At 40.6% G+C, this 23986-nt stretch overlaps 1 protein-coding gene across 2 annotated transcripts; it reads left to right on the top strand.

The window, feature by feature from the left end:
• Positions 1-16936: 16936 nt before the first annotated feature.
• Positions 16937-22889, top strand: LOC102782655 (leukocyte elastase inhibitor-like). 2 transcript variants are annotated; one of them, XM_087831206.1, is made up of 7 exons: positions 16937-17098; positions 17400-17588; positions 20539-20676; positions 20760-20877; positions 20979-21121; positions 21228-21395; positions 21556-22889. In XM_087831206.1, the coding sequence occupies exons 1-7, from the start codon at positions 16964-16966 to the stop codon at positions 21961-21963; spliced, it is 1299 nt and encodes a 432-aa protein (XP_087687332.1). In that variant the 5' UTR covers positions 16937-16963; the 3' UTR covers positions 21964-22889. The 2 variants fall into 2 exon arrangements, with proteins under 2 accessions (XP_087687332.1, XP_087687333.1); XM_087831207.1 differs by lacking the exon at positions 16937-17098 and adding an exon at positions 17111-17217.
• Positions 22890-23986: the final 1097 nt, after the last annotated feature.

Genomic DNA, 23986 nt, shown 5'->3' on the forward strand with positions numbered 1-23986 from the left:
GGGAGCCACAGCCGCCCCGGGATAAGCACCAGAGGAGGGCGGGTGAGGGAAAAAGAGGGTGTGAGGGAGGAGGGGGGGGGGGGGGGGGGGGTGTCTGCTCTGGGACTCAGGGACCACAAGCAGTGAGAGAGTGGAGGAAGTGTTCCAGGGAATGTGGCTTATTATAATGGAATGAGCGGAATGCCAGAGTGCCATGTGTGTCTGCAAGAGGAGGGATGATAGACTGAGAGAGACAGAGTGGGGGGAAGCAAGAGGTCAAAAGAGGGAGGGAGCAAGGATACAGACTGAGGTTTTAAAAATGTCTACCTGGTTTATTGTTTACTTTTATGTTTAGAGCAACATTACTATTTGATAGGAGTCACAAGTCTTTCCTCTGATCAACTGACTCTCGTTTTAACTCTGTTTTGGTCTCTACCACCTATTTGATTGTTTTCTTTGTGTTGATGATGTCCTTTTTATCTGATGACGGATATGACATCATCAACAAAACAGTAAAATGTCAAAGAGATGAAAAATTCTAACAAATAAAATCTGTCTAGAGCTGGGGGTTATATTGTGTATCTGTCTAACTGGCATGGAAGGTCAAGTATTGTGAGTTAGGTTGTGTCAAATTCTATGAAACATAAGACAGACCTGTTTGAGTAAAAGAAACCAACACCAAAAGTCATTAAGAGTAATATAGGACAATAGAGAGGGGAGATATATAGGGAGTAATGAAACATAATAAGCACTTGTGCCCTTTGATTTCCATCTGTTAAACCCATCTACTGGTGCCTGAGACACAACATGAAAGTGATCCACTTTCCCCAAGTCCCAAGCAGTCTCACAAGCAGACTGTTGACATTTGATCATTGCTGTCTTTATTTACATATCTAATGATTTGGGATTTGGCATCTATGGGTGGGCAAGGGCCAAAATGAAAAACAAACAAATCTAACATAACCGAGAAAACCTCGCATGCCTAAACCTACTGGCAGACATACTTGTTACAAGAGACGCTGGTTGGGAGAGGAAGGAGACAAGTGATTCCCCTTCTGACGTGGCCCTGCCGTTAGGCGCCTCATGTTGTGGACTATCAGAAGCCGGTTGAAGAAGCTGCCACCTGTTCCACCAATCATCACCTTACCCCTGTTCCCTCTGATTAACACACGCATGCATTCACACCTGCACTTCCTGCAGTTTCCACATTATACAGATTTTCGCATGACTGACAAAACAACTTTGTACTGGACTTCTATCCATTTCAGCTAAAGTCACCAGTGCTGAAGCTGCTGAAGGGGAAGGGTGCAAATAAAGCCAAACGCTTTGGGGCAGGAGTTCTTGCCTTTCTTCAGCAGAAACAGGAACTTCCTGACAGTATCAGGATCAACTTATACTGCTGTCAGATGGCTGGATTAGATTCATCTCCATCGCTTGAACTGTTTACCATTCCACATTGCTCCCACATGTCTTCATTCTTTTCTTCTACTTGTTTGTCAGCAGCATTTATAACTGATGAACATTTGAATTATGAGCCACCTTTAATAAACACACTGTACAAAAAAAGGCTTTTAAAATTTTATTTCTGAGACATTCCTAAAATAATTGCATAGAAATCATATTTGTCAGTGTAGTCATTAAAGGTGGTGATCAGCACCTGTTTTTGGACTGGGATAATAATAGTTTACTTGACGCAGGAGCAGTTGCAGAGATAAACTGAAGTAAAAACATCTCTGTATTGGTTGGCAGAGTCTCCAAGAACCCCTCCTTCTATTTAATTAGGGCCCGCAACTTTTCTTGCATTCCCATCAATGGGAAAACATTTCACACCTGACATTTGCATCTTCTCTTTCAGGTCATCCAGTGGGACACCAAGACATTCCCAAGCCAGCTAAGACATAGGCCATGTCTACAGTAGCCCGGATAAATTTGAAAATGGCGTAAATGTCTGAAAATGCTCCGCGTCCACACTATCATTTTCAGTCGTTTTCACAGAGTTGTTCATTCACATTGAAACGGCCAAAAACGCTTACGTTCCAGTACTGCGTATGTGTGAAGCGCAAGACGATTCTACCTGCCTCATTTCTGTCTGCCATTTATTTACTTTCCAGCTTTTTGAAACATCGCGGCAAAATGTTGAGGAGAAGCACCGAGTTTTTTAAATGGACTAACAATGAGGCGGAGTTGTTGCTGCGAGTAACACAAAAGTACAAAGTTGCAGAAGCGAGTGAGAATTAAAGAATTTGAAGAAAAGCTATCTGGAGCATGTACAGACTGATATTAATCTTTAATAGGGCTGTCAAAATTGAGAGCAAACAAAACAACTGCTGTGTATACCCTCCTATCTTAGTTTAATTGGTCACATGAATGCATTACATGACTAAAATGTGTCATTGTTTTTGAAAAAGTTCCATTTTTGCTGTCCAAGCTGTGAAACGAAAACGGCGTTTTCAAATGTATCCACTTTGGAGAGTGTTTTAAAACGCTCCGTTTTCCTTGACCTAAAACTGTCTCAGTGTGGACAGAAGGCCAAAACGGAGAGAAAAAGATGTGTTTTCAAAAGAAAACGTATTAGTTCGGACATGGCCATAATCTGTCCAGCGAACACACTAGTGTGGATGCGCAACACTAGTGTGAACGCGGAGCATTTTCAGACGAAAACGCCTTTTTCAAATCTATCCGGGCTAGTTTCAAAGTAGCCCTAGTCAGATGCCCAAACCCAAACACCTCACTTGGCTCCATTTAATGTGGAGGAGCAACGGCTCTAATCTGAGCCCCTTTCAAAAGACCAAGCACCCTACCCTGTAGCTTGTGACCATGGGTTTGAGAGCCAGTTGTGGGCTTCACTTTTATGCTTAGCTCTCTCTTCACCACAACAGGTCGTTACAGTCTGTTTGTCATTCTCATGCTTCACTCCTTCCTCAGTCCTGAACAAGACCCTCAGATACTTGAGCTCTTCCACTTTGGGCAACAGCTCATCCCAGCTTAGGGTTTTCATCTCACCATTTTCTGGCTGGGAACCATGGTCTTGGACTTGGAGGTGATGATTTTCATTTCTGCCTCTTCACACTCATCCAAAAACTGCTCCAATGCAAGCTTGAGGTCATCACCTGATGCACCCAACAGAACTACATTATCTACACACCACATGTTCAAACATGGTGTTTGCTATGGACAAGCTTTGGTTAGCATGAGTCCAATTTACACAACACTCCTCTGTTTCAGATTGGTTAGGCCATCTCTCCCAATCACACCCTTTCATTTCATATTGTTGTTGCCCATGTGAGCAATGAAGTCCCCCAGCAGAATGATGGAGTCCCCAGATGGAGCACTCTACAGCACCCCACCCACTGACTCCTGAGTTAGGCCTGAGTTTAGTTCCACTGTAGAAATCAAACCTTGGGCTTATAGTAGGTTGGCTCGGCATTTTTTTTAACCAATATTACTTAGTTATGGCTGGCAGCTTATTTCTTTTAGAAATCTGAAATAATTGATTAGTAACATATAACCTTAATTAAGTTAACATGCAGTCAGATGGATAAATAAGGATAAATAAGAGGATAGTCATCTAGTAAATTTAGCTCAGTGATAAATGCGGCCTGCTTAGCACATTGCTCAGGTGGTGACGTACATGCTTATCTTGTCAAGAGACCAAGACAACAGCAGCTGAATTGAAGTTGTGCTTGCTGGCAAACTCTCTCAGTTCCAGTCAGTGATTCAAAAGTGTTAACAGGTGGACTAACTAGCAAACACGATTATTGCTAAAAGGCTTAACTGAGAAACTGAGAAGATACAGAAAGTTCTGAATTTTACAAGCCTTACAGATTTTCTAATGCCTAATAATATTTATAGTGTACTTTCCTGATGCATCCATTATATTTAACTATGTTCTTTTCAATATGGGTTCATTTTCGTACCAAGCTTCAGGTGGCTGCAAATATTATTTGACAGGCTGGTCTCGTAGCAAAATAGATTACTGAAAAGTAATCTATTTATTTTTGCATGAAGTCACAAACATGTCCGAATGACACTGAATCTACAATATACTTCAACGGAAGAACATTTTGTGTCTGAAGGACATGTTGATATGCCCACATTTCAACTGGGATTCATCACCATTGCAAGAAAAAAATTACAAGAAAACCAGACATTTGAAACAGTTACAATCAAAACAGTTATCTTTTTTTAACCTGGTTGTTTTTCATGCTTAAACCCAACCAAGTAATTTTGAATGATTTAAAACGTTCCAATTTTAACCTTAGCGACAGCTCCCTTTGATACCTTTCATCTAAGGTTTGTGACCAACAATGTAAAGAAGTCTGAGTGAGCTGTAAATAACATGTTTGTTTGTATGCATTATATTACACTTTTTTTCACATAAACTTAAGCACAAAGCCGAAAGATTTATTTAGTTGATTCAGATTTAGATTTAGTTGCTTCGTTTAAAGGAGTTGTTGGACACATGGACACATATAAATAATTAATAGTTAAAGGACACTTTGTTTGCCTAAAATACAAACTTAGTTTTATTAAAAATTGTATGATCTTAATTTAAGCAAAAAAAGAAACACACCTACCACACACAAAAACAACTTTTGTAAGCAGCCATTTCAGCTTCTTAATGTGCTTCAGCACATCTGAAATGTGCACCAGGCTTACACTGGATTGTCTCATTGTCATCTGTTCTGCTGATTATCATCGTCTATTGTTCTCTTGACCTCCTAATCAGTGGGCTCAAACTCTAAACATGACATTTAGACTTCCAGCTCTGAGTCCTTCCTCATGTCCTCCTTTCCCTCCACCTTCTTCCTCTGTGATAAGTGGGCACACTGGTGCTTGTTGCTGTAGGGTTTAGTAGTACTTTTCATCTGTCCAACAGTGTCACCCAGGGCCAAATGTTTGCATTCCACTTATGATATATATAGGACACACTCAATTAAATTATCTTGAGACAATAGTAGTGTATGCCACAGGAAATAGGACAGAGTATTGCCACACTCTTTGTACATCATAGTAATCCAGTACAAGAACGGTTGTGAACCTGTCTTGTACTGGAAAATGTCGACAAGACAAGTTAAATCTAAATTTAAAGATGCTTTTTACAAAGGACAAACGGTCAGCTGCTAGCTGTCGTCTCTGCTCCTGCATTCTTTTTTAAAAGGCCTTTCAAGAGCCAACATGTTAGCTTTCACAGCATAGCCACAAAACACCTGTTTTTCATTTGTACAGTAAAGCCGTTCCATGAAAAACTCTTGCCAGTTTTCCTTCAATTTAAATTTTCAGTTGACATGACAGATAGTGATTTTGTAAATATACAGTAAATGTGTCAACAACAGGAATGGGATTGATTGTGTTAAGATACTGTTTGTTTTTCTGTTTCGTCAGTTCTGTACGGATTTTCATAAATGTAATTCATACCTTTCCATAATACATATTTTGAAAAATTAAATATTCACATGAATGAATCATACTTGTTATTTATCTCTTGTCACATGAAGTTTGTGCTTCATATACAACAAGGACATTGGAATGTCATTCAGATTGGAGAAGTGTATGGTATGGTATGGTATGGTATGGTATGGGAACCATACCTGGGAATCCCACAGGCAAATGGGAACCACAAAGAGGCTGCTGGGAAAGCTGCAACCACCGAGTACCTGCAGAGAGTAAGGAAAGTCCTGAGGAGTCAGCTGAATGGTAAGAACAAGATCTGGGCTATCAACACCTACGTCCTGCTGTGATCAGGTACCCTGCTGGGATAATAAGCTGGCCAAAGGAGGAGATCGAAGCCACTGACATCAAGACAAGGATGCTCCTGGAGGGTTTCACCCTCAGATTGTACACTAAGCGAAAGGACCAAGGACTAGTGAGTGTCAGTACCACAATTCAGGATGAGACCATGAACATCCACAAGTACATCAGAAAGATTGCGATGACTGACAACGTGAATGCCTCAGGCAGCAGAAACCCAAGCAAGAGGAGGAACCATCATGGAAGGACAAGAACCTGCACGGTGTGTAGAGGATAGAGGAAGGTCCACAAAGCTGGTCTGAAAGACAGGACAGTGGCACAGAGGCACTAATCATGGCAGCACAGGAACAAGCTCTGAGCACAAGAGCCATAGGCTGAGGTCTATCACACCAGGCAAGACCCCAGGTGCAGGCTTTGTAAATAAGCCCCCGAGACAATCCAGCACATAACAGTAGGGTGCAAGATGCTAGCTGGCAGGGCATACATGGAACACCATTACCAAGTTGCCGGGATAGTATACAGGAACATCTGTGCCAATTATGGCCTGGAAGTCCCGAGGTCAAAATGGGAGACGCCCCCAAGGGTGGTGGAGAATGGCTGAGCTAAGATCCAGATACAGGTGGCTAACCAACTGAACATAGCAGCGGTAGACAAGTAAAGGAAGATGGCTGTGGTGACAGACGTAGAGATACTGAATGACAGCAACGTCAGGACAGACATCTTTTGATGGCTGCTTCCAGCAGGAAAACTCACAAAGTCACAAAGTTTAAATCATCTCAAGCTGCCTTCTAAAAATCTGAAAAAGTTCACTGTACTGAAATGGCTTCCACAGTCACCAAATCACAATCCAACAAATTACCTTTGGGTTGTGGAGGACGTGCAGCAACTGTATGATGCTATCATGTCAGTGTGGACCAAAATCTCTGATGAATGTTTCCAGCTTTTTAAATCTATGCCACGAAAAATCAAAACACAAGGAGGTCCTACCCGGTACTAGCAATGACAGGAGTTTATTAAAAGCCCTATAAAGAACAGTTAATAAAATTTTACAATTACACATAGCATAGTACAGTTTTTGAGACACATCGTGTTTTCGACAAGGGCACTGACATCACAGAAAGTGCAAATCTTTCAGCCACTGACTGCATGAGAGCTGCAAAATACACAACACATACTTTAAAGGCTGATGGTTGACACACAGAACACTTGACATAGATTTCCAGGGGACTTGCTTAATCTTACGTGGAATCTCAATCAGAAGTGTGGATTCCTTAGTGATCCCTGAGAAGGTCACAGTTGTGTGGGCACACAATGAGCCTGGCATAGCAGCTGACCACAGTGGTCGGCCGCAGAGGTTGCTTCCCCTGAATGACAGAATTAAGGGCACATGGGTTGGCTTTGCTCTGAAATGCATTTGAGGAGGATGGGGTTGGTCAGTGGAGTACATGGCATAATCTCATATCTACAAATGTGCAGCATGTTTTTTGATCCTGCGGCCTAGTTGCCATTTTTAAATGGAAAATAAATAGGCATAAACACGGACATGAGGCTGTCTGCGCAGGGATTTTTTAATGTTCTGTTAAGACCCTCAATGCATGTTCCACAAATATTACAGCTGCTGACATCAATTCCTAATGGAACAAGCTGTCAGTATTATGGACTGGCAACATAAAAAGGAAAAAAATAAGAGTATATAAAACAAACAGGTACAAATTCTATGGGGAAAAAACATTTTCAGTGACGCTAAATAGCTTGGAAAATCAGGCTAACACAGCAAGAGATGGGACACAGTGTTCGTTCTCTGTTGGTAGTTTCATACATGGCAGCTGCAGAATCTGTATCAAATATGTAACACCTTATTTAATTGCACCTAGGGAACATTAATGCTAGGGTTATAAGGTCAGTATTGTAAACATGCAGCTATCTGGGGTATCGGTGATCTCTCATTTGCCAGGGTGTGTTCAGCATGTGTTCAGGCTGATGTACACACACTCGCACAAACTTCACTGACAACTTAAACGCACTAACCTGCCATGCATGAACTTGTACCCTGAGTCATTAACGGACCAGTGGAGTGGTGGGTGATCAAGCAGCAGAGAATTAGCACACAGCTCTGCATCTCCACCGGGCATTTTATCTCCTTTTGGCACTTGTGTTTGGATTTTCAGAAGCTACACTTTAAAAGTGTCTTTATGTTAAAAAGAATCAAACATCAAACATATCATAGATGTGCCAACTTGGGGGGTAAAGTCATGCCAGTTTGTATAAACTGTAAAACTCGAGTGTTGTGTATTTTACAAAACTCGTGAACTATACAGAATGTATTGAAGTAACGTATTTCATTTTAAGTGAAATGCAGTGTTTTTCTAACTAAGAGCAGTGAATAGCTTTAGCTATTAACAGGACATCTAGCTATTAACCTTGTTAATAGCTTAGGAACACTGTTTTTTTTTGGTGTTGTTTTTTAAATCAGCATAGCCGTGAGTCTGTTGGCCTGTTAATAACTAAACACTAAAAATCACATCAAACATTCACAAGAATCAAAGGACATTTCTGTGTGCCGAAAGACAAAGACAACAAAACGTAGCAGTTGACAAATAGAAAAGTCACATATAATCTTCAGTTCTATATGCCATACAAGAGTATGATGAATATTCAAACCAATGTTAAATGAATGCTACTGTTCTGTGCTTTGAGGATGGACCCGGTGGCAGTGGGTGTTTTCCTCAGCTTAACAGTGATTCTGGAGGATGGAGGAAATACACATGGTTATGACTAGGGTTAGGGTAAAAGAAAAGCACACATTAACATGATAACGCATTTCATGATCAGCATGTTCCATTTCTACTTCTTTGATTTCACCTCACAAAGCATGGCCAGAGTCAAACCTGTAGCTGACTAAGAACTCCAAACTCCAAAGAGAATAGTTCAGCATTTAACTTGTTATATGGTTATATTTATGTACATGTATAGACAATAGTTTCATAACTTCACATAGTTGTAGTTGTAGCTGAAAGTCCTTGGCTGACATCAAACATTGCTGTGGAACATCATCATTATGTCTTTTTATATTCTACAAGGGGGTTTTTCCTGCTGTGGTCTAGTAGGCTGGCTTAGGGAACACTAGCCTCAATTTGTGTTGTAATATGTGCCCCAGTAGAACCTGATCATTTAAGCCATACTGTCTGAGAGTTTAGAACTGTTTAACTGTGCTTCTGGGAAATTAGTGTGCCCTAAATGTGCAGGCTGAAGGACAAAGGTAGTAAGTAAGTCAAACACCCCTCACATACACACACTCCTTGCCCATGCCTTTGCCTCCTGCTGCTGGTGGAAAGCTGGTCTGCTTTCATCTCACTCTCGTAAATAAGTCAAAATAACAATGATGAGATTTATGAAAGGTCAGGCGCTCTTCCAATATGGCCCCCCCTGTTGCTGACAAGTGCAACATATTGAAGAGAGAAGTGTAACACCATCAAATACTGGGTCAGGGAAAGGCACAGAACATACAGTTCAAAATACCAAAGGAACTATACGACTGTCTCCAATGAAAATCAGCTTTTTAATCTTGTGTACATATCCATATGCTAAATGAACTGTCTATTACATAGAGCCTCATTCACACAAGCACTTTATCTATCTAAAATTCACACCAGATGAAAGGATCGGAGAGCAACTTGGGGTTCAGTATCTTAAAGCAACCCACTCTCTCTTTTTTCATGCTAGAAGAATATCATGAAAATAACAAGCTACCAGTATCAAATTCTGGCATTTTAATTTGGAATTGACTCAGTGGACTCAGAAAACTGGGGTTATGTAGCAAACCTGAGGAACCAATCCTGTCACTTTGGTGTGGCTAACCTGTCAGAACTTCCAATCAGGTAAAATGTTTCTGTAACACTAGAAAGACATTCACATAGATGTTGCAGTACAGACTGCAGCAGTTTTACAGTGTTTGAGCAGAGTCGGCTGCAGATGAAGGAGGAGACCGAAATAGAAATCAGTGTCTATGTTTATAGATCCACCCAGAGGGAGTAAATGTGTAGAGTTATATCTCAGCCATTTTGAGCCTTGAAAGGATTTTAAGACTGTATTACAAAGGCACAAAATTAAGATTATTCATTTATAGCTGGATAATATAGTTTGTTATCAATACACAAATAAACTGTGTATCTTATTATTATTAAAAGTTTAGTTTCACCCCAGTACATTTATCATTATGTCTACGATGTAACAAAAAATGTTTAGTTAACATTTGCAGACATTTTCCCTGTAACTGTGTCTTTCTAATTCCCAGAAAACGCTAAATCCAGATGAACAGAATCAACTTTTGGAGATGTGTCTTTCTAACATTTGTTGAAAATGATCATCACTAAATTGAAATTGAAATTGAATTGGATTTTATATTTTGAAAATGAATTAATTTGCTTTGAAACTGTATTTTATCCTTTAAAAATTTAGCTCTCAAATAATTCTCTCTAATAATAATTCACTCTGGACTCTCAGATTCACTTCTCACCGTTCAGTTTCAGTTCTACAATTCAGTTTTTTTTTTCATTTTCAAACCAATAAATTGAATTTCAAATTAGGCTAATTTATATTCAGTTTGTAAAAGCATTTATTCAAGATACAATTCAGATTCAATCCGAGCAATTCAAATTCGAATTTAACTTATTCAAATTCAGTTTCCGATGGCACAGATTTCTGCCCATATATTTTGTTCATGTGTTAGATGAAGTATAATGACATGCTGTCATTATATTTTAGTAAAGTTTTTGAGTTGAAGAGAATACCAGCATATTTATTGAGTTACAGTGAAAGAAAGTGCCTGTAATGTAAATAGAGTTTTCCATTTTACTATTAATGGAAATGTTCATTAATGGCACAGAAAACTTACTGTGAGAAAACGGAATTTTCCGTTTTATAGTTAAAGGAAATGTCTGTAAATAGTAAAGGAGGACATACTGTAAATCTACAGAATTTTCCATTTTACCATGTACAGAAAAGTCCATGCACTTACATGAAAAACAGAAAATGTCATTGTAGAAAATTACAAGGAATTTTTTTGTTGAATATTTTTACAGTGCACTGCCTTTTGATACTGGAGCATGCTGACAGGACACAAAGATTATTCTGCTGTTAACAGAAATGCCAGTGCAGGAAAACAACACTTCAGAGATGGATGTTAGGAGAGGTAGAGTTTTTGTGTTTTCTGAAACAATCTCTGGATAGTCGATCTCTTTGATTTATTGCACAGAATAAATGTTTGTTTTTATCAGTCTTTACATCATACACAGACTCTAATCAGGTTTCTGCAGTAATGAACATGGAGAAAAAACAAAACAAAAGAGCCCCCCTCAAAAGCAGTAGTATGTGACTCTGGCTCCCTCTTGTGGTGAATACATGTTTATTCAGACTTAAGTTTCAGGATTTCTGCATCAGATCTTTTTTTTTAATTAACTGACTAAGGCTAGTTATTTTTATTCCACCTCTCATTGTGAAAACAAAAAACAATACAAAAAGAAAAATAGAAACAGAAGTGACCTGACAAAAAGCAACTTTAGGCGTCTACGTCACTAAGGTCCTCACCTGGACACTGGCCAGGCTGTATTTCCTGAGGAGGCTGAGGAAATTTGGTATGTCGGCCAAGATCCTCTGCAGGTTCTATAGCTGCACTCTGGAGAGCACCAGGACCCCGCTACCCTCTCTGCAGAGCATCTACCATCGCAGAGTCCAGAGGAGAGCTGCCTCCATCCTCAAAGACCACACACACCCCCAACACAGACTGTTCACACTTCTCCCCTCAGGACGAAGGTTTAGAAGGTGAAATCCAGAACATCTCGACTCATCAACTCCTTCTTGCCCACTGCTATCAGACTCTTGAACAGCTGACCTATTTTAACAGTAATAATATTTTTTTGCACATCAGGTCATCTTACATATCAAACCAGCATATTAAGCTATAGCTCTTTTGCACAAACATCTATTTCAGTTTTGTTGTCTCCATTTATTTATTCATACTATTTGTATTTATCTGTTCTAGTTCTATTTGTATATATTAACCAGCATCTGTGTGTGGAAAAAATTTCATTGTACAGAGAAATGCTTTTCTTTGTACACATGACAATACACACTTTGAATCCTTTGAACATAAAATGTAAACATCAGATAAAACATTCATATATTAAAGAGATTTTAAAAATCATTTTGTTTAAGTGATTATTAAAGAAACAAATATATATTTTTTCACATTTGGACATCAGATACATCAGACACCCTCAAGCAGGTGACCCAGTTAGGTATCCAGGTAACCTGCTGTCCTCTGCAGATCCACTGCCACCTGCAGGATACTTCTGCTGCTTACTGGGCCTTGAGATGCCTAAAACCAGGGGTGTCAAACTCCAGGCCTCGAGGGCTGGTGTCGTGCAGGTTTTAGATCTCACCCAGGGTCAACACACCTGAATCAAATGATTAGTTCATTAACAGGCTTCTGGAGAACTTCAAGACATGTTGAGGAGGTAATCTAGCCATTTAAATCAGCTTTCTTGTATCAAGGACACATCTAAAACTGCCAGGCTTAAAACAGAATGGCCTGCAATATTGGGGGCCCTGGGTTGCTGACCCAGTGCTTTGTGTTTAATTATAATTTTAAATCATTGTTATTCATGATTTTAGTTCTTTTGAGGTTATTTTTGTTTTTCTAGTTTCAGTCAATGTGCCTTACCTGTATCCGTGTTACTACTCTGTGCTGTTTCTCCTGTCCCATGGTTCATCCTTCTGTTTAGTATCAAGTCTGTACGTCTGTGCCTGTCGTCCTGTTTTATTTTGGTAGTCTGTGTCCTATGTTAACGTGTCGGGTTTTGCTTTCCTTGTCTCGTTAGCCCTGATTTGTCGTAGCTTTATTTCCTTCCTGTCTCCTATTCCCTGATCGCTCCTTTTGTGTGTTTAAACCCTGTGTTTTTTGTGGTCTGTGTTGTGATCTCCCTTGTTCTGTACTGTGTGCTCTGTCTGCCAAGCCTGTTTAGTTTATTTGTAGTTTCAGTTTAGTTAGTTTTTGTATCTAGCAATAAAGCTGTTTTTGAGTGCATCTTTGCCTGCTGTGAGTCTGCACTTTAGATCCACCATTCTTGCCTGCACACAGCCTTCACTTGACATGCAAACCCTCTGCATATGACGTTACGGGCCAAGACCTTGCTCAAAACCCCACACTTTGGTAATGCATTCATCTCCTATCTCTGTGTACTTTATTGTCCTTTTAAAACATTGTATGGGGGTGTATTACATCAAGTTTTTTTTAAAGAACAGCAAATTGAGATCAAATGTTGGAGATATTTTGTAGATGTCTTTACTTTATCCTTGATTTGATAATGATGAATACTTCCCCTGTGGGGAAATTCCTCCCTGCATTTAATCCATTCACAATCTAGCGCCCAGCAATGTGTATGGATGGTACCTTGCTCAGGGTGGCCTTTCATTGAACCGTTCGAATTCCCAACCATGGGGCCACCACTCTACCTACTGAGCTATCCCTGCCTCCCCTATTTACCTGCAATAGCTCAAGAACTGTTTCAGCCAAAATCTGTATTTTTTTTGTTAAACAAAAAGAAAAAAACTGATTTAAAAAAAGCAACAAAAAAAACATTAGAATTTCTGTTAAACAGCTTTTGAATTGATAGTTAAACAGTGCAGTGGACGGAGAGTTACAAGAGAAATGTTAACATAACAGAGATGCTTGGAGTCTAACAGCTGTCATTAATCAGGGAGGTTTATCATGTGTCTGTGGCTAACAAAGCTTTAGCATACAATGAGCCTTTGTGTAAGTCACTCTACACAGTGATTCACACAGACACACCTGTGTGACCTCTGCTCCATCCTACCTGCCTACGCATACGCAGGCGATAAAACCATATTATACAAAAAGTTGTACTGTGGCATAAAGACAAATATAGTAAATGTAGTTAATGTACTGAATGTACCGTCCACTACTGAATCTGCACACCAGAGAAAGTAAAATAACCACGTCATCAGCAAAGGTTACTAAAGGTCAATTACATTGGTAGTTGCCTCAAAGCACTTTATATTGCAAGGTAACGACCCTACAATAATACAGAGAAATCCCCAACAATCACACAAGCCCCTATGATCAAGTACTTGCAACAGTGGGAGGGAAAAACTCCCATTTAACAGGAAGAAACCTCCGGCAGGACCAGGCTCCGAGAGGGGCGGCCATCTGGTCTGACCAGTTGGGAGTGAGGGGAGGAAGATAGGACATTGGACACAATGTGTAGGAGAGCCAGCGATTAAGAATACCTAATGATAGGGAGTGAAAAGAGGTGAATGAGCTTTGTCAAAATGACAAGTTTTAAGGCAAATTTTAAAAGTAGAGAGGGTGTCTGTCTTCTGAATCCAAACTGGGAGCTGGTTCCATAGAAGATGGGCCTGAAAGCTGAAGATTCTTCCATCCATTCTGCATTTAAATATCCTAGGAGGTACCTACAAGTGCTCTGCTGTTTATCTTTTGTACAATGCTCAGTGACCGCCAGCTAACCTACTGCTTCTGCATAAAGAGAGGCTGATATGTACAATATGTGTTCTGCACAGCCTCCCCTAGCACTGCACCCTAAACCACCTACCCTTTCTCTCCTCCCACAGCTGAGCTGAGCCAAGAACCACATCCCGTACCCACAAACTGGCTTTTTATTAAAAGAGATTTTGCACGTTTGTACCGAAAAAAGAAACAAAGATAGAGGAAACAAACAGTCATGCATTAGCTGTGGAAAGCTGCTGGGAATAGGAGTTATTGTTCCTGTGTATTCCCAGTACAATACAGAATGACCACACTACCAAAATGTGCAAACTCAAAGTTAAGACACGTTAAAACATGATTCACTTTCCAGCACACCAACCACACCCATTCTGGATAGATACCAATTAAAATACTCATTTAAAGGTCTACTTAATCCGCAGCTAGCTGTACCATGAACGTTTTCTTTAACATATCTTTATTTTTTTTCATACCTACGATAAAGATAATGGCAATCCCACAAAAGTACTACTGATTCGTCACTTCTCTGGGAAATATTGTAACCATTCCCAGAAAGCCCCTCTGACATCAGGGTGTGAACAGGATAAAGGTTTAAAGTTCGTGGAGGTTGTCTAAACTCGTTTTCATTCTCAATAAAATGAGCATAATTAAGAAATATATTTAGATGTTTTCTCCTTCTTCTTCTGGCCACAAGCAATTTAAAGCTATTTTATCATTCTACACGTCTTGATAGTAATATAACAGTAAAACAGGGAAACTTAACCTTTTACTTGTTGTCATTGAATATAATTTACAAGTACCCAAACTTACTGGTTTAAGCTACAAATTTATACTTGTATTTCATTTGAATGTGCTTTCTAAGCACATTCAAATGCTTCTTTAAGGGGCGATCGTGGCTCAAGAGTTGGGAGTTCGCCTTGTAATCGGAAGGTTGCCGGTTTGAGCCCCGGCTCGGACAGTCTCGGTCGTTGTGTCCTTGGGCAAGACACTTCACCTACCGCCTACTGGTGTTGGCCAGAAGGGCCGATGGCGCGATATGGCAGCCTCGCTTCTGTCAGTCTGCCCCAGGGCAGCTGTGGCTACAACTGTAGCTTGCCTCCACCAGTGTGTGAATGTGAATGTGAGAGTGAATGGGTGGATGACTGGACGTGTAAAAGCGCTTTGGGGTCCCTAGGCGGGACTAGTAAAAGCGCTAAAAGCGCTATACAAATACAGGCCATTTATTTCTATCTTACATTCCCACACATTTACACACCGATTAACTCATCAAGAGTAACTCAAGGCTCAGTATCTTTCCCAAGGATACTTTGATACACAGACTGGAGCAGCCACAGATTGGAGCATCAACCTCCAGATTAGTAGATGACTTGTTTTGGCTGTAGCATTATAGTTTGCCCTTATTTTATAAAATACTCTCTTGTGCTGCCAGTTCACCTAGTCCATATTTGTGATTAGTAACACCTTCCCTCTCACATGAATGTGCTCATAACTGGAATGGGTAAGCCTGACTTTATGACCACCAGCTCGTGATTGCTTAGCCTGAATGATGTAAGCGTACAAGTGAAAAAAGATAAGGAAAAGATATTGTGAAATATCCTGGATAGTGGTAAGAGCCTACTCACATTCTTCCCATATTAGCTTGTTGAAATTAAGCTGCATTAAGCATGAATTTTTTTTTCAATCGGGACAAAAGACTGGTTATTGCGTCCTGTCTGATTCCCAGTGTTTCTATGCTGCAGATGGAGATTTTCAAGGATAATTGTGATACTAAAATATTGTGAAATAACATTGTATTCTCCACCAAGCTGAAAATCTACCTTGCAGTGTATATAAGACTAAACCAGGGGTGTCAGACTCTTTTTACATCGTTGGCCATATACAGCCCACTTTGATCTTAGTGGGCCAGACCAGTAAAAGTGTCCTTTCTGTTACTGTAGAGAAGTTTATTTCCACATTTAATCCTGGCGATATCCTAATATAAGAAAAAGGTGCAATTAAATCTGTATGTTGTTTTGTACTTGACAAAGAAATGCTGCAGCACTAAATGAAAGAAATCTGCATGATTCGTTGGTTTTAAATTGTAAGAAATAAATGTGTAAAACTGCAGAAAAAGTTCTGGTAGCCCATTGTCCAGACTGCCCTGTGAGTTTTTTCTTCTTTTACCTATAGTTGCAATAATCACACAGTAATTTCTATAATAGAAAAAAAACCCAAAAAACTTAGTCCAGTGGGCCTGATTGGAGTGTTTGTTCGCCCGATTCTGGCCCCCGATCCTTATTTTTGACACCCCTGATTTAGACTATAGTTTGAAGACATTACACAGATTTACATTAAAAAGTGAACTCTGCTTTGTCAGCAAGTGTTACGCTAGTTGCCACTCAGGTAGATGGGTGGGGTTTTGTCTTGGTAAGATCACCACGCAATCTTTGAACAGCATAAAAAAAACTACAACCATAAATTAAATAAACACACGTGAAAAACGTGGATGGGAGTTTTGTGTGGTACCGACAGCACAGTGTGGTGTTCTACAAGTTGTACAAACACGTCCACAGCTCTGTCCAGCTGCATTTTTGTTTCTTCCTCAGTATAATACCGTGTTTTGTCACCGCCAGTGACTTATCGCCCATTCACGCGTTCCACCCACCCACACTGAAGCCTGTCCTGTCACACCACACTGTGCGCTCTGTATAAATGAGCAGCGGTCAGCCTGCGGATCCCCTCAACGTTTCTAGGATATTTTGGGGAAATTTTGCCTTCCTTTACGTTTTGCTTTCACTTTCCCTGTTTTTGTGCGAGCAAACCGTACTTCAGCCGCAGGAACATCCGGTAATGTAAAAACAACTTCTGCTTTCGTAACAGCAACGCACATCGAGCGACGAGCTGTATTTGTATTTCAGATGCGTATTTACGCCTGCTAAAGTTGACGTGTGACGGTTTAAATCCCGGTAACTTGCCTTGTACTTTTATCCCGTGTTTTACATTCAGCTACTTCTTAAATTTGCTCTATGTTTCTGTAGTGACGGTTTAGGGTGTTTAAAATGTAAAGGTTCATATGCATTGCGGATTGTGTTACATGACAAAATGCGTATAGTGCATTATTTATTTTTAGTTTTGTTGCACTTTACAGGAAACCCGCACGTCGTCAGCCATGTCCGCCGTCAGCAGCTCAAACACGGCCTTTGCCTTGGAGCTGTTCCGCACTCTGAGCCAGGCAAACTCTGCCGGGAACATCTTTATCTCTCCTCTGAGCATCAGCTCAGCCCTGGCCATGGTCTACCTGGGAGCTAAAGGAGACACTGCAGCTCAGATGGCTCAGGTCAGCTCACTGTCACTTGTTACCTGCACTGCATTTTTGCACAACTTTTAGTAGTCCTAAATAAAGTAGTGATACATTATGAGAGTTTTTTTAAAAAAAAATAAAAATATCTTGTGACTTCTGCACTTAGTCTATCAGTATTGACCCAAATACCCGCCTAACCATAAACTGAAAGGTGTGTCCTGGGAGAGGCACTGAAACAGCATCTGGACTTTGACCTCAATAAACGCCTCTCAACAAGATATCTATTGTTTGCTTAAAAAACAGAACACTGTAAAAGAAAAACTGGCAGGTGAGCATTAATTTCAGTTTAAAAAAACAGTTTGGTTTTGACAGCTTTAATCCATAGTTATAAATCCTTGCTTGTCCTTTACATAGAATAATGACTTTTATACTGGGAGAGTTTCATCTAATACAGTTTAATCTCCAGTGTGACAGGCAGCAGGCTAATGAATGAATGATATTAGTATCAGTTTCACAATTTGGATTAGAGACCTCAATTTTAAAAAATTGCAAAGAAGATGATTAACTTTCAAATGAGACTTATGTGTGTAACAACAGCACAAACAAATCATGGGTTACTTTTGGAGAGTCTTTCTGCATTGAAGTACTCCCCGAATAGTTTCAAATCTATCAATCTATCAATCTTGAAAGATTGAGGTACATATTCGTGTACATCAATCACCAAGGGCCATTAGCGTGCTGCTTGCTGTAACCCATAATTTCCTTCGGGATTAATAAAGTATTCTGATTCTGATGTTGCATTAAAATAGAAGCATCAAAAGTGCCTTACTCAGTGGTTAAAATGGGTCAGTGTTTTTTGTTTATCTATGTTTTTATTTATTTATTTGGCCACAACTGTGGAATGAGAGCAGATCTGCATAAGTTGTGGTTGTGGTAGCATCTAGCTAGCAATACTGGAAAGGAGCAAACATAAAGGGAGAGATGTTTTTTGAGTGGCAGGTAGTCTTAAAGGCAAGGTTTCTATCAGCTCAATAAATATCAGCAAACACGCAAACTGTTTGTGTGGAGTTTGTCTCACAGTGTGTTGTTAGCTAAAGGTCCAGCTGCTGAATTTCACAGAGGGAGAACAAAAAGAGAGCTAGCTGTTTTGTTTTGATGATATTGTGAAACATGCTGCTAATCAAACTGAGGTAGACGACCTGTGTTATTTAAAGACTACACTACAATGCTCTGCAGTTTAGTGCAGGATAAACAGGTTAGATTGCAGTACAGCATTAACTGAATTCCTCCTTCATTCCAGTTTTTTACTGTCTAGTATAAAGACAACATAAACAGTGTACTGCCAGTGTAGAGCATGGAAGTCAGCCAGCACAACTTCTGCTGACAACTTGTTGAATTTGGTTGTGTAAATCCACAACGAGCAGTAAACCCCAGAGCAACAGGAGCCCAGATTAGCTGATCACAGCTCGTACATTAAGAAAATCTAAAACAACAACAATAGAAATTATTGCGAGTTGAGATTCTTTCCCCCACGCTGAGCTAATGTGACCGATTTTAGGGTTCCCTCATCTTTCTGTATCCCAGTTTTCTCATTCTTCTTTCAAAAGTCTTGTTTCTGTTTTTATTTTGGTTAAATAAAATGTTTTTTCAAGGTGCACCATGTGAACATTTAATTTTATCACTTGGTTGAAGGCTGAGCGTAGGGTGTCCTTCCAAGACTGCTTCAGCAGAAACTCTTCCAGGAGTGAATAACTCAAGCCGGCAGCGCCACACGACCCCCGCATCACCACTTAGCGCAGCACAGATGCTACAGGTTATTATACCCCGGCCAATCTGGCCCCAGAATTAAGGGATGTGTCAGCTGTGGGTTAATTCCAGCTTTTACTCTATGTTTTTGCCCTTGTATTAAATTTGCAGCTGCACTATGGGATGTTCATGTATGTCCCCATGCACACAGCTAAGCTCCACCCACTCTGCCTCCAACAATTCCCTGGTTCGAATCAGTGTTTGGTGAACCAGGGTCTGCGTGCAGCCCATGTCCACCAAGGCCTGGTGTATACCCCCTTGACACCTTACTGGTACGCTGTACGCCCCTCTCAGATCAAGGGGAGGGTGTGTAGCCACCAGGACCTGTGGAGAAAAAGCAGAGGGAAGCAGGTTAGTGCCTCTTGCAGCTGCTGCTCTGTGGCAGTGGGCCATGGTGGTGAAGAACTCCTCCAGCCAATGGGACGCTTCCGCTGTGGCCCAAAAGACCTCCATGAAGGCATGGGGGCCATCTCCCTTTCCTGTGTGGTAGTGGGACACAGCTGGGAGCGGCAAATGTGTCGGCAAATAGCCAGCCCGAGCGACCTGATGCTCGACTACATTCAGATGCTCGACTGGTCCTGCAGCTGTTCCTACTGGCGGTGAAACACTGAAGCATTCTCCCGCTGCATAGCCGCAAGCTAGGCCATTTCCCGGGCCTGCCCTGGCAAAGGTGTTGGACGTTTATAGGTGTTTTATTGATATGGTTTTTTTTTTTTACCTACTTCGTTCACGCAGCTTTTCAGATGCCTTCTCCTTTCAGAACTCCGCATGGCTTCCTACTCCGGTCCCAGCAACATCCTTAAAAGGAGAGACATGATTTGATGATGGTCAGGTGTGTGAGTCAGCCTCTCCTGACACCACACCCTGAACCCACTGCTCCACCCCTCCCCTGCACCTAAACCACAAAAAATTAGCTGCAATAAAAAATTTTGCAAGCTGGGACAGTGGTCAAGCACATGAATAATAAACTCTAGCATAACACATCATAATAGCCTCCTATAGACATGAAAAGTAAATATTAAATATATTAACAGCATATAACAGTTTCACAGTAAGGCTTATTATTAAACCTGATGCTGAAAGAATAAAGTTTTCCAGTTTCTGCCTTTGGACCATAAATGGTTACATTAGAGTCGCTCAGTGTCACATCCTTTCAGTCTTTGTCTTCAATGCCACACAGGCCCTCTCATTCAGCTCAGGTGAAGGCGTCCATGCAGACTTCCAGAAACTGAACGCTGACATCAACTCACCGTCTGCATCCTACATCCTGAAACTAGCCAACCGTCTTTATGGAGAACACACTGCCCACTTCCTCCCAGTGAGTGTCCACATCAATGATTCTCTTCATAAAGTTCTTCATTACAAAGACTGGATTAATAAACAGATGTCTGCTCTCTGCAGGACTTCCTTCAAGCCACACAGAAGTACTACCAGGCAGACCTGAAGACTGTGGACTTCATCGGAGCTCCAGAGGCGTGCAGAGCAGAGATCAACAGCTGGGTCGAGCAGCAGACAGAAAGTGAGAATGTGCATCTTCCACAGCCTGAACAGCAGGGAATCATTTTAGCATCCTCTGTGGATTATAATGAAATATTGTTGTGTCTCTGTATTTCCTGTCAGATAAGATAAAAGACCTTCTGAAGCCAGGAACAGTACGCTCAAATACCAGACTTGCTCTGGTCAATGCTATCTACTTCAAGGGCAACTGGAGGAACCCATTTGATGAGGCAAACACCCAAGAGATGCCCTTTAAAGTCAAACAGGTAAAAATTAAATGTAATCCTGTTCTAAATATGGGGACATACAGTTTAAACAGAGAAAGCAATTTAACTCAAGTAAGATGGATTTCTTGTGTTTGCTGTTTGTCAGAATGAGACCGTACCAGTCCAGATGATGTACCAGATGAAGAAGCTGCCCTACAACTACATTCATGACCATGGTCTGCAGATTCTAGAGTTGCCCTACGTGAATGAGGAGCTCAGCATGTTTGTTCTTCTACCTGCAGAGTCCTCAGATGGCTCAGACCCTCTGCTGAAGGTAAAGAACTTAGTAATAAATACCTATAAAGAAAAGTCAGCGTTTTGCTTTATTATTAAAGTTTAATGACTATAGAGTTTACCAAGTAGCTCTCAGGTGATGTTTACAACGTTAAAATTAAACAACAAAGATGCCATAAAATGTATTAACTGTGTTCCAGCTGGAGGAGGAGCTAACACAGGAGAGGCTGAATGAATGGACCGACAGGAAAAACATGGATGTTGATTCAGAAGTTGTCCTTCACCTGCCAAAGTTCAAGCTGGTGGAAGACTACGAGCTGAATGAACCTCTGACTAAACTGGGTATGAAGAACGTGTTCTGTGCAGGAAGTGCTGACCTGTCTGGCATGAACGGTGAAGGGGGGCTCTTCCTGTCTACGGTGGCCCACAAGGCCTTTGTGGAGGTGAATGAGGAGGGCACAGAGGCCGCTGCAGCCACAGCTGGAATGATAGCATTCTGCATGTTGAGGGAGGAACACTTCAGAGCAGATCACCCCTTCCTCTTCTTTATCAGACACAATAAGACCAAGTCCATCCTGTTCTTTGGCAGATTCTCATCTCCTCAGTAGAGGAAAAGGATGGTTCAAATTAAAATAAAATATCTTAAAAACAATATAAATGAAGGCTTTATTTTGTGATGTTGAGTTAATTAAGAAATTGTATTTTGCTTTATTCGCGAATAAAGTTTGATTATTTTACATTAATTCATTCTTAATTAAGTTGGGTTTTTGTTGGAGGGGTTAATATTGGAAACAATGGCTGTAGAAATTAATGTAGAAATTAAGGCTTTTAATCGATCCAGTCTTTTATTCATTTATTTTGAACAGAATGGTATTGTGGCACAGATTGCATCGACACAGCTTCTCAGTTGCACACAGTTCTTTATTTATAAAAACACTGTTGCACTCTGCTTCTCAAACAAGTCACAAGTCTGGCTCTTGTTTTACTTTTTTACTACAAGAATACTATAGAATACACTAAAGATCAGTATGGGATTAAAACTGCTTGTAAAATGAACAGAATTGTCTGTGTTGTCCCTTAGACCAGAAAACATAACCTTTTTCATATTTTTGTTGCTCACAGCATTTCTGCTGAAAATCATAAACCTTATGACTTTCTAGTCACCCTTTTTGTCCCTAAAAGCCCATTGGTTTTTGCTGAATGTCCATCATGGAGTGGCTCTTTAGCTAAAAGGTGTGGACCGTGTCAGGTCCTGGTGTTTTTAGCTCTTTATGCCTCAGACTCCTTGTTGAAGTCTCGATATGTGATATAGATTAGTTTTGTTCAGCTATTAAAACCATTAGCCATTTGATGCTGTGTGATGCTTCTTTCTAACAGACATCTCTCCAGTTTTGCTCAGTCTCAGCATCGGGAGGGCCTCCCCTTGTGCCATTGCTCCCTCGTAGTTGGGAATTCATCCTTGACAAGTCTTTGAAAAACATATCATTTATTCTCTAAAAAAAGAAGAAATAAAGGTCATAAGAACTTTATTTATTACCAAACGGAAATGTAATATCTGACACAGCTCATCTGCTATTTTCATGAAAAATAATAAATAATGAAAAATAAGTATCTTCCAGTACTGATGTTCTTTGTTTGATAAAGTTGCTGCAAAGTGGCTGATCAGAGTTATTAAGGATGGCTCTTTAGTGTGCATATTCTATTGTTCTAGACCAGCAGCCAGAGTTATGACTCTTTTTTTATTATTAGATTATAAAGCCTCACTTATGGACATATTGCACTTCTTTTTTTAATCCAAGACCTGACTGAGTTACGGCCATAGCCAACTAACTCTTAATAACAAGCTGCCAACAAGCCAACTCCCTCTGGCCTTTTGGATCTTGGTTTCAAACCTTCCATCACATATAAAACAGTCATTGCGCTTTGTATTCTGAATCTTATAGCAAAGTATCTCCAGGGCTAAAGACTAATGGGATAATGTTGCAGTGACATATAAGGTTTATTGGTTTCTGAGGCTGGTAGTGGCAATCTTATCTCAAGACCTCACAGTAGAGCACTTCACTTCCAGACTGCAGGCTTACTTGTGGTTCCTACAGTAGCGGTTTTTGATACGAGCGACACGGGCGGTTGCCCGTACTCATGCTGCCCCGACGTCAGCCAGCGTATATTGGGAATGGCATAGGCACCGATCGGTTTTTATCGCCCATTTCCTGGGAGTAAGGGCGCCCTTCGTCTGCGAGGTGCGCCTGCTGCTTGAGGCGCAGAGAGGAGAGGGCGGGGCGGCGGGGGAGTGTCTGACCGGCTGGAGCGGCATCTAATAACCAACTCGCAAAATAAAACAAAATAAAAACAAACCAACAAACACGAAAACAGCAGACATTATAATACAGAGTTATAATTTGCACCGATGTTTTTTCGAAATTCTATACACGAAAAGTGAGCGCGAGAGCCCTCAGTGCGCCTGCTCGCTGCTGAAGTCAAAGTAAACTTTATTGTCATCTCCGCTACATACAGACCAGTATATAGAGAGACGAGACGACGAGGCTCCAGAAGAGTAATAAAATAAATATACACTTTAGGACTCGGGATAAAGGGATCAATAACAATTTAAAATTTACAGTTTTATGATTT

The sequence above is a fragment of the Neolamprologus brichardi genome, chromosome 17 (assembly GCF_056152115.1).
Source record: "Neolamprologus brichardi isolate AB-2024 chromosome 17, ASM5615211v1, whole genome shotgun sequence".
Lineage (NCBI taxonomy): Eukaryota > Metazoa > Chordata > Actinopteri > Cichliformes > Cichlidae > Neolamprologus > Neolamprologus brichardi.

What these genes read in the sequence shown, in the direction of transcription:
- LOC102782655 (XM_087831206.1), top strand. Translation starts at nt 16,964, where the DNA reads ATGAGCAGCGGTCAGCCTGCGGATCCCCTCAACGTTTCTAGGATATTT. An exon ending in CTGCAGCTCAGATGGCTCAG is followed by an intron (nt 17,589 to 20,538) that starts GTCAGCTCACTG and finishes AATGCCACACAG; the next exon opens with GCCCTCTCATTCAGCTCAGG. An exon ending in ACACTGCCCACTTCCTCCCA is followed by an intron (nt 20,677 to 20,759) that starts GTGAGTGTCCAC and finishes TGCTCTCTGCAG; the next exon opens with GACTTCCTTCAAGCCACACA.